General features: G+C 38.0%; 1 protein-coding gene across 1 annotated transcript; it reads left to right on the top strand.

Annotated features, from left to right (window-relative positions):
- Window positions 1-800: 800 nt before the first annotated feature.
- LOC128972285 (CDC42 small effector protein 2-B-like) lies at window positions 801-1,993 on the top strand. The gene is made up of 3 exons (XM_054388158.1): window positions 801-854; window positions 1,282-1,383; window positions 1,919-1,993. The coding sequence occupies exons 1-3, from the start codon at window positions 801-803 to the stop codon at window positions 1,991-1,993; spliced, it is 231 nt and encodes a 76-aa protein (XP_054244133.1).
- The last annotated feature ends 9,949 nt before the right edge of the window (window positions 1,994-11,942 follow it).

An 11,942-nucleotide genomic window follows, 5' to 3' on the forward strand; every position in this document is an offset into this window, starting at 1 on the left:
TTGTTGGTTTTTTATCATCATTTCAGGGTGCCTGAAGTCAGTGAGTTTCCTGGTTGTGTCTCCAGTTGAAGAGTGCTGTTAATAGCTTTACACTATCTGAGAAGCTTTAGGCTCCGGTGAACAGTTTCTGTTGCTGTTGTACAAAACTCTTTTTCTCTTTTAACAGCTTTTTTGAGTAGCTACTTTGAGCTTTTCTGTATCTAAGAGGAGTAACCATTTATGAAGGAAACTTCCTTTTGCACAGGTTTGTAAATGTTAAGCATTCAATTTGTTGTGCTTCAAAGCTATTTTCTTTCAAAATACTAAATAGTTTGTAAGTATTGGCTAGCTCTGCTTACAACCAGATCACAGACTGTTAAGCGAGACTAAGCGAGACCTGACTTAATTCTAGCATTGCTTTTATTGTGCTTCCATAAAGAGGCTAGAACTTAAATGACTATCTGTCTGGGAGTAAATGTGCACAGTTCTTAGCCCTGATTCCTGATGTGAACTTACTGACTTTAAATTTATGCTGCTCTTCTGTCCAGATATGTTTAAGAATTTTCAAGTCTTGTTTTAGTCTTCTGAAATGTTTGTTGCTCAGTAACTGTTACAAGACTCTAATATATTTCAGTATAAATTTAAATAGTAATCTCTTTGCAGGTGTACCTATCTGATGCTTTCTGTGATCTTTACTGGTTGAATCTTCACAAGCCATTCCTTTCTAAATTCACTTGAGGAACTGTATGTTGGTCCTTGTGCTGCTTTAATTCCCAGAGAAATAATTGCACTTAACAAGACCTTATTACCTACTGAAAAATATGACTGAATTCCTGGTTTGTTTTAATTGGTGCAATGGTGAACAGCCCCAGCCGGTAGGTAGATGCACAACCACTATCCTTTATCAGTTTTGAAAGTTTGTCTTTCAGTTATGTGGAAAACACTCTCATTGTCATGTTGTTTTGATTACTTTGGGCTAAATAATATAAAAGCTAAAACCAGACCTGTTCAACTATGTTTAAACTGTGTGTGTTTTGCCAGAGGCTTTGGCCATATGACAGTTTGCAGTTCTCAGGCCCTGACTTTGCAACATTAAAGGCAGTTTTTGCTAAAATTTAATTAGCACTAATAAAGGTGACTTTGACCCTCTTTTACTGCAAACAGTCTGAAATTTCAGCGTGGTTGACATGAAGAGTCATTAGGGGCCATCTGGATTTTTTTTTTTAATCTCAGCTGCTTGTTCCTGTCTGAAAGCTGCTCATGTTTTCTGAATAGACACCTAAGATATCTTCTCTCTTATAGAAGAGGCATCGGAGACTGGACCGGAATATGATAGGAGAACCAATGAACTTTGTACACACTGCGCATGTTGGGGCAAGAGAGATGAGTGGTGATTATTCATCAGTAAGTGTGCACCTCTCGGATAAGCAGAAATCTCCATTCAGTAACCTATATTATCTTATTAGCCACCTGCACTATATAAGCATAAGAGAGAGAAAATGTGGCCTTTTTTCATCAATAGAGTAGCATTAGAACAGAACTACCCTTTGCTTTGTAAACGTAAGATACTGTGGAAGATACATTCAGCAAGGAGTGCTCATTTTCTCGCTATCTCTACATATGATAAGAGCCTTTTGGAAAAGGATTCTGTGGGTGCACTTGATACTAGGTCCAAATAACACATCACCTTGAAGTCAAAGCTGTGCCAGGCGGATGGGTGTTAAGCATAAGTGGATTTTGAGTAGCAAGACCCAACTTGTGAACCTATTTAAAATAGTATTTAACAATCCTGGATTTAGTTGTTACTTCTTCCTACTACTGTTAGGAGCCAGCTGTATAAATATATGGCTCAGCTGCCTCTTCAAACTGATGCTTTTAATAATTGCTCTGGCAACCAGACTTTATAAGATGCACATTCTAATAAACTTTTTTTTTCTAGGCTGTATCAATTCAGGACCACATGAAGTCTAAAGGTGGCTACACAAATGGCACTCCTGCAGCTGTTGAGATATAGGAAACTGAGAGAAGGCTGAAATCTGCTGTCTTATAAGGACCCCCTGGCCCTTGCTTTCATTTTCTCTATAAACTCTTTGTTGTGTAGTAGAGAGATTACCTGAACTATAAATAGGTCAGTGCAAGCTTTGGTGTTTTCAGCACAACAGATACTGAAGGAGTTGTTGTAAATTATCTTTAAAATGGTCTGTCATGGTAGTGTCATGGTAGCAACTGTAATTTGTTACTGTGCATGATTTCCTAGCTGTGTTCCAGAAACCTCAGAAAGTTGTCTTGTTGGATAGGATTGGAAGTCAATAGGAATCATCTGGGGGTTTGGTCTCTGTCATTTTCTCCCCTCAAGAAATGCAGATATTGATTTGGTTGGAATATATAATGTTTGCACCTCTTACATGGGATAAACTGAATTACTAAGCAGGATCTCATAGCCTATAATATAACTTTGGACCTGGTTTTTTTTAGGTAGCTTTACAACATAATGCATAAATATACTGAGCCCTACTTTGGTATATTTTTTAACATCTTTTGATGGTGAATGGACTCTAACATAATATAGTTAGCTGAGTTTGCAAAACCCAGGGAAACTTCTGCCTTGCTGTGATAACGCTTTTGTAGCTAAAAATGGAAGCTTTGCAAACCTACCCACTCAGGAATGAGGCTTAGAAAACCAGAGAGGTCTTCCAATTGCTGAGCTACCTCCCTTACATGCACTAGTGTGACTGACAGGTATTACACAACAGAGTTAATATGCACCAGTTAATTTCAAGGAGCGCTATGGTATGCTCACAACAGTGTGTTAATTTTGCATGGCTACTATTGAATTTTGAACTACTTAAGATTACTGTCTCTGTTACCTATCAGTAACAGTAACTACACAGGGCTTCAAGGGATATCTCACTTGTCTTTCTGGCTCCTTAATTTTGAGATTGGTATTGTTTTGTTTTGTGTTTTTTTTCAGATGAACTGAGTTTTTTCTTGCATATGGTCTAAATAAAAAACATGGCTTAAATGATACAGTCAAGTGAAGGATGTGAATGTTGTGAAATGGTGTCCTGCAGAGTTCCGGCACTTTATACATATTTAGATAGCCATAATTACGTAGCTATACCCAAACTACACTTTATTACTTAGTTCTTATTAATCTTTCTATTAAGTGATATGACAAAACTGCTGAAGTATAGCTAGGTTCTTCTTTAATCACTGACAACTGCTTCCCAGCTCAAAATTCTGAATGACTTTCAGTGCAGAAACTTAGGAAATCTGCTTGCTCTCTAAATAGAAGCATTTAAATTGTTGCTGTATCCGCCCCAGTTATGGTAGAAGTCAGTGAAAGTCTCTTTTGTGCTCTTAGCATAAGATCATTTATGAATTTTTTTTTCTGTTTGTAAAAACTCCTAACAGGAAAATCTTTTAACTTCTATGATTCTGTTTGTGGCTTTTTATACTTCTTAAATCTACACTGCTGTCTTTGCTGAATTGTTATGCTCCCTTTTCTGCATATATGGGAACTGAAGATATGAAAGGCAGCTTTGTGTTTCTGTACACATTTAAAAAATCAACAACCTCTGTCCCCCACCCATATTTCATCATTAACAGTAAAAGAGGAAGAGAGAATGTTACTTTCTGTAGCAGTCAACAGCTGGTCCTAACATTGTGCAACCACACAAGAGAAATCTAATGTCCATGTCATCCTAGGTCCTTAGAATGCATGGCAAATTTCAATATAAATGTTAAAAGTAGCATGAGTTAGCTGTACATCTAGCATTTTTAAGTCTTTTGTATTTCTAACTCCAGATTTATTCTAACAGCCTGGTTAAGGTACAGAGTTCGAAGATGCTAAATCCTGTATACTGTTGAGGAAGCATAAAGTGGCCAAGTTGTTTAAAGAACAGATTCTAATTAATTTGCTCTTAAATTGAGTTCATGTATTCCTTGGTCCTTAGCTGCCCAGAAAAAATAGCAGTAGGCAGCTGTCATGAAGAAAATGAGTTGTATTTTGTTAACAGTGTCACCTTATGGGTAAGATCCTGACGTCTGCCTGTCTCAGAACCCAGGACTTTTAGTGGAACTATTTTGTAAAACTAATGTTTGCTTCTCCTTCAGGTGCCCCAGTAAGGACTTGCTCTAACACAAGTTCAGAAAGTTAAAGCAATCAACTTGTTTAACTGTTCAAAATAACAGATAGAACAGATTTGGGTTTGCTAGTGATAAATGTACTAACTGCAAGATGGTCTCAGGTTAATAAATCCTGGGTAACATCTGACACAGCTGGAGATTTTGCAGTGGCTCCAATATAATAGAAATGCAGCAAAACTTCAGTGCATAGTGAAGTCAGAACTCTCACCAAGACAGGTGTCCCTGTCTTGGGTGGAGGAAAAGGGCCACAGCCTGTCAACCGTCTTTGTCTCTGTCTTTCCCTCCCAGCTGCTGGTGCTGCCCATGCTGCTACCTAATGCTGCTACCTGTGCCCCTTCACACCCATTGATGCAGTGCCCCACTGCTGCACACCAAAAGATGTCCCTCTTAGGGGTTTTATACCTTAGCCCAGGCTGTCCCTGCCTTCTAGGTGACACATTTAGCATGATTTGGGAGGACGGTTGAGTAACATAGACATATATGTTTACATATACTTAGTTTTGCTCATGAGCATATTGAGGGGTGTCAAATATTAAAAGTGGGGTTAATTAGGCAAGAGTCTTTATTTGAGCACCCTAGCCCTCAAATCTGCTTTGAAGTTGGATGTTGACATTGAGCTTTGCTTCATCAGTTTCAGCCAAAACTGGGTTGTCTTCAAAAGATTCCTTCTCTCAGCTCTTTGGCAGGCCAGCTTTGTGGAGCTTCATTTAACACAAACACCTGCTGATTGTAACTTACTTTGGTCCTGATGTGTGCTAAATCATCTTGCCTTCCTATCTCACCATAAGCTAAGTAGTTATCCCACACTTCAAGAAAAACTGAACAGAAGTTAGTATTTCCTGACAACATATTCAGTATGTTTAAGATTATTGGTGTATGCGTATGTACAGGTAAAGGAGTTGATGATCATGTCAATTCTTCTTTCTGAAAATAAATCAACAGAGAATTTTGTTATTAAACCTCTACTTATAGAAAAAAAATGTTTTCATTATGTAAACCAATGCTATTGGGTATGAAGGTAACCTGTTTTCATCAAATTATATACTATTATTTAGGACCATAATCAAGTATCACATCATTAAAAGGAAATGTGAAGCTATTGCGTTAAGGATGCCAGGACTTTTAAAATCTAAGCAAACATAAAAGCATGTCTTAGAATGTAGGAATCTTTTTTTGTCTAGAAACCTTATCGAGCTGTAATCTATCATGTAACAGTATAAACCTATCCTGGTTATAATAAATCTGTTGAACTAGACACTTGCACTCTTTTCATACCGTGGGTGATCTTGGTATTTTCTCTGCACTGAAAACCAGTTGGTCAAGTGGGTGCATCAGCATGGCTTGAACTTTATTGCACAGAATCAAATTTCTCCACTAGAGAGCACAATTTTACACCAAGTCTTTTCTGTCTGCTCTATGCAAGCTATTACTCCCTTCGTGTTATTTTTTTTTCTTGTTTGTTTGGTGGATTTTTAGCTTGACAGGAATAAAATATAGCAAATAAGAACAAAGGATCAAACTTTTAAATCAATGTTTTATGCTATGAAGACATTCTATCAACACAATGTGGCAATGAAATATCACTGCTCTGACTTGATGGCATTTTATGGTTTCTTTTTGTAGTTGAAAGTAAAATAACTTGCAAGTGGAGCAGGATCAAGACTTTTATATGTAGTATGTCAGAATCTCAGCATTGTGTCTGTTTGCTTCCTTTAAATAAAAAAAAAAAAAGGGGGGGGGGGAAGTCAAGGTTATCTTAAAATATTATCTATTGTGATGTCCCTGCTAGGCTTTACTGCCAATTCCATAACGCTGTATAAACCTACAGTCAGCATACAGCAAAGGTTTTTGCATTTTCCACAACCTAATGTCTTTTTACCTTCTGTAGAGAAGGTTATAACAATTATGTGGTGTCATGCTTTCTTCTGTAATATGAGTTGGCAACCCAGGCATAGAGTGGTATTCTTTTGTATGATCTTGCCATATTGGACTGTCAGGTGCTTCTGTAGCTTCCACTCCATATAGACAAAAAAATGTTCAGGAGATTAACAAATACTTGCTGTGTCAGCAAGAATAAGTACAATTTGGCAATGCTAAATTTCATGTAGGTGTGTTTGTGAAATTTATTACATGTTATTATACACAGTAATACCAGGAGAAAAAAAATAATCAAATCTGTCAGTGAAAGATAATCTCATGGCTACTCTTGACTGTGTTTGGATTTACTTAGCTATCAGCATTGTGATGCTACCTTAAAATCTCACAGCTGAAGGTACAAATGATCTTGTCTTTGTTTCATAATTGTTGTGGAGATAGAGGAGGTGAACTACAGGAAGAAAAGTGCTGTATTACAGCGGTGCCAAAAAGATCTCTTCTGGTGAGTGGGTTCCTGTAAGGCTTCTTGGATACTCCGCGGTTCTGCAGATTTGGTTAGTCAAGAGTCTCAGGCAGTTGTTTAAAGCACTGTACTATTTGATCATGCAGATGAAGTTTGGCAGTCAAGGAATAGGAGGTAAAAGCTGCATCTTCCTTACTAGTATTTGCATCTTCTCAGGAGAACAAACTTTTCAGTGGAGCTGATTAAAAGGACTACTTGCAGTACTGTGGTTTACTAGGTTGTGCTTCTAGTTTATGGCTCCTGAATGTCGACTTGCAATTCTAAATTCTGTAAGACAGGTGAATCATACACTAAAGGTCAATGTCAAAGGTGTGGCATCCTGAAATAAAAAAAAAATCTGGTTCATTAGTTTGGAGACAAAACAAAGACTGGATGACCTTTGAGATCTCTTCCAACCAGATATATTTTGTGATTTTGTAAACAGAATGTTTTTTCTAAAAAACAAGGATGCCTGGAAGAAATTTTCCTTTATTTTTAAAAAGCAGAGACTTGCATTTTTAACTCTTTGCAATTGTAGTACTACTCTTACTTATGTACCTTTGTGTTTTAATACAGGGGTTGGATCAACAGAATTTAGAACCAATGTAGCAGTTAATGCCTGAAATTCAAAATTTTAGATGTTTACCTCTACAGGTGAAGACTCTGTGCTCTAAGTGGTTGGTGCCTGGGCTTCTGCAGATAAACTGCCCTTTCTTCATACACAGTAATGTGTCTGGCAGACAAGGCCAAAACTACTTGCAGTAGTTTTCCTGTTGATATTCATATGGTTATAGTGTATATGTAAAAGGTTTCCTAGTCTTGTATAGAGTAGGAGCTGCCCTGTGGGATAATTGTTTCCTCAGCAGAGCTTTAAGCTGTGGAGTTACTTAAACATACCACCACTTGCAGCTCTGAGCCAGTTTTGTACTTTGTGTATGAAAGCATAGAGTCTCCTTGTTATTGATTAATTCTTCATATCCCAAGGAAGGTAGTCAGGGAAGCTAATGGGCTACTACAGAAAAATGAGCTATGTAAGCAAGGCAGGTTTAGAAGCCATGTAGAGGCAATGTAATATATGCTTATGAGGAATTAGCAGGGAGCAGAACATGTGCTTGTTAACATTTGTTATCTACAATGCACAGGACAGCTTTGTTGATACCAGTTTGAAAATACTCTTGTGCATAATTGATATATGGAGGAAATTGTGCACTTAAATCCATGACTAAGCTGGGACTTTGAGACACAGATTGCCAAAGTACATTTAATAGGTGGTAGTATCCTCTTCCTGCAGTGGCCTACAAATCTGGTTTCAGCAAATGTGGGATCACCCAGAAATGCAGCTTTGGTTTCAGCAGCTGTAGACTGGAAAACAAGATGATACCTTTTTTAAAACTTTCCTTTTGTTCATTTGGTGAATATGAGGCTGCAGATGTTCTAAATGTGGTGGCCTGCTGCACCCAATGCTACCTCCTTTGAACACAACAAAACCCACCCAAACTAAACATTAAATACAAAATAGCAGTAGTAAAAGAGTATTTGCCTTTAGTCCACCATGCTACCAAAACTTCAAGGAAATAAACTAAATCCATCTGCTATGCAGCTTCCAGGTGTCAGGAAGGTATGGATAGGTTGGAGCTGAAAAGTCATGAAGACTTCCTTATGTCTGAGGAGGTTGGAGTGATATTCTCCTGTACTCTATACATGCTGAGGAGGTCAGCATGGCTACACCAGATCTCTGTTAAGACCTTTTCTCCTAATGCTATACAGAGAAAAGAAACATGAATAAAAAGAGTGAAAGCACTTTGAGTAGGCAGGGATGTTACTAGTACGTGTTCTTCTGCCAAAAATCTCCCAACTTGAGGTACTTGATACTGAAGGACTGGTGTCTTCACCTGGGAACTTGTTTTAATATGAGTTTGCTCAGCTATAAAAAATTGTGCCCTTTCAGGGAGAGTGGCATGGTATGCTTTGGCTTCTGGAGCACCTAATCCCAGCCCTACCTGGTTTATCAAGTGTTGCTGTATGGCTACTGAACACCTTGTCACCTATTCCATACATCCCCTATCTCTGTGCATCCCATTAATGTGACCATAACTCTAAATATTACCCAAAAAACATAGTTCAGATAGGAGGAAGCTCTCTTAACCTAATTCTAATCCCATTTAGAAGAGAATAGTAACAGATGGACAAGAATAACAGCTTTGAAGTGTCTGTCTCTATGGTGAATTACGCATGAAATCAAGGCCACAAAGCTGTACTGAAACTACTTTTACTAAGTGAACCTTTAAAATTTTTCTTGTTATTAAAACAATGTAAATGGGGACAAAATTCTCTTTATAAGAAATGTTAAGTTTCCTCTGATATTTGCATATAAATCCAAGGTTATTACTAAGCACCCACCCTAACTCAGGGGTGAAAAAATACAAAAAGCTGAATTGTCTTTTTAATATACATGCTTTAATATATATGTATATATTCAGACCTTCATCTTGAGGAATGTGGAAGGAAATAATCCATTCTTTTAAACTGAAATTAGTATGATTGTTCTGTCTTACTGGAAGTTAAAAAAATGGACTTAAAATCTACATTTAAAATACTGAGAGAGAATTTGGTGTTCTTTTAAAGCTGATATTGGCCTGTACAAGTGGATGACTAAATAATTTTGAATTCTTCATCAAAGAGATAGAAAATGTGTTTGGTTACAGGATTTTTTAATATATATATAATAGTGTATTTACATGCATCTCATCTTGCTGGTGTGTAATACAGGGATGTACATTTTACATAACCTACTACAGCTGAGTCTAAAAATTGAATAAAGACTATATTGATAATCAGCAATTAATCTCTTCACAGTGAGCTGTGTGAAGTTTAAGGACTCGTAGATCAGGCAAAACAATGGTACTTACTCCATACAAAAATCTGCTTTTGAATAACTTGGTCTAATACATGCCAGCCTGAGAGCCCAGTCCCAACAGGAGCTAAAGCTGCATATTAATGGTGGAAGTAATATGCTTTCATATGCAGTTACCCACACTTGTCTCTACCACCAGGAAGTACTAAAACCTGACTGAGTACCATTGAGGGTGTGATACAAGCTTGAAAGTATAATTCACAATAAGGCTTCCTGTCCTTCATTAGGGCATGCTAATGTGACCTTGCGGCAAAATGGCACATGAGGAAGACTTTCACTAGTTTCTTTCAACTACTTTAAACATCACCTTTGAAAATGCAATTGAAGTGGTTGTTCTCTTTGCTGCGTAATATCCTGTGAACTAAGGTATCCCTTGCTTGAATAGATGGATATTTATTAGTGCTCAGATAGGGCTATTAGTACATGGGGAGAAGCTGATCAATGTGCTGTTATTAATAATTCTTAAATACCAGTCTTTCTGGGGTCTTCTTGCCAGGAGACCACAGTTTCATCAGGCTGTTGCCCATGCCCTCATCTTTGTCATGTGTGTATGTCTCACAGAGAGTGCTGAAATTTGAGACTAGATCATCTGGTTTTGGTTACACATTAAACCTAACAATAAATATTACCTAAGAAGATGTCACTGATGTGAGCTGCCTATGTTCTGAGCTAACTTAGGGCTCTTCAGTGCAAGTATTTCTAACCTGCAAAGTCCCCAAGGCAGGGGTGATCAAACCAAATATATACTTTTGGAGAGAAAAATTGTACTCCTCGGATTTCTCCTCGGCCCACTTCTTTCTTTATTTTTTTTTCTTTTTTTCAGCTGCAGATAGAATGAAAAGTGCTGTGCTTTCCTGAGGAATCCAGGGAGACAGATTATTATTTGGTAGGGGAGGACATGCCATGGAATCTGATGCTGCGTGCAGCTGTGCACTTGGAGTTCAAATTAAACACTTCTTCCATGTCCAAAATACGCTGTCATGTACATAACCTAAGCTTTTTACAGATCACAGAACTGACAGATTTGTAGAAGTAATCTGTATTAATTTGCCTTCCATATCTAGCTAGATTCAGAATAGATGATAGTTCATGTAAAGTAGCATGGTTACTGTGACAGTAGTATCAAAATAGCTATACACAGAGGGACAACATACTGTCTTTTAAAAATTCATATTCCATTCAAAATCGGTAATATTAGCTGTGTAGTGCTGTGCTGTTATCTTTCACTGTTGAAGCACGTTAAATTGTTGGACACTTCAGCCTAGCAAATTTACAAGATGCATAAGCCTCTTCCGTTACTGATATAAAGACGAATTGATAATTATCACTAGGGAAGAAAAAAGCTTGCCTGTTATCATGGAAATATCTGTATTGATCAAAATCCTACTTATTTATAGGCATGTGAATGTTATTCAGATTTTTTCATCAATGAAACAGCTTACTGAAAATCTGCCATAATGCAGTGGGTAATGTTCCTTGTACATATTTTGACATGGCTTAAATTAACACAGAGGGAAAACCACACATGCAACAACCTCCTTCCTCAGTAGCAATAACCAATAACCATTTAGTTTGTGAGCAGCTAAAGTGAAAGATGTTTCACAACTTCCTTAGCTGGTAAATCAGAGAGTTGTTTCACTTCATCTCCTTCCTGCAAATCATTGCTGGCTCTTACATCCGATGCTTTCGAAGCCTGGAAGACCTCTCCAAAATGCTCTTTCTTTTAAAAGCAAACAATGCAACTCCCTCAATCTTTTGTTGTAACTCACATTTTGCTGTTTCTTGTACTTGCTGTCACTTAAGACATACCACTACCCTCACCATGCCTCTTCCCCATAGCTTTGTGTGTGTTCCTTGTCACTCAGAAAGACAGTGTGGTGAAAACTCAGACTTGTCTCAGTAGATTTGGGGCAAAACCAACTGTTTCCTTTTATTTGTAGTGCTGTGAAGGGTTCAGGTAGCTTTCAAATACCTAAAGCCTGCACATCTTTGATCTGCTAGGTGGAAAACCCTACAAGCTCACAGCTGCTGATCACCCAGAAGAACCACAGTAAAAGAACAAGGCAAAAAAGGAAACACAGCAGGGTCAAGGGATTATGCTGGCTCCCTTTGGTGCAAACAGAGCCTTCCCAGCCCAACCAGGCCTGTCCTTGCAGATCTGTCAGTGATGCCAAAATTGGGAATCAAGCTCCTTAATACACATGCTGCATTAAGAAGCAGGCAGCCCTTCATTGCAGCACGCCAGGTGTGTGGGGATTGCTCCACCAGCATGCACACCAGCAAACTTCTCATGGTTATACAGGAGTTTTACAGGGTAACATCTATCTAATACAATTATCCTCCTACCTATTTATGAGGCATGATTCAGCAATATACTTCTATGTCTGCACTTGCATGTGTTGTCTGGGGGTCTCAAATTCACCTCCTCACATTATCCTTTTATGGACCCAAGGACACTGATGTTTCCAACTCTGCAACCTCCTCTACAAGATAAGCATGCTCCTTAAACAATTCTATATTCTC

Source organism: Indicator indicator, chromosome 16, assembly GCF_027791375.1.
Source record: "Indicator indicator isolate 239-I01 chromosome 16, UM_Iind_1.1, whole genome shotgun sequence".
NCBI classification, from domain to species: domain Eukaryota; kingdom Metazoa; phylum Chordata; class Aves; order Piciformes; family Indicatoridae; genus Indicator; species Indicator indicator.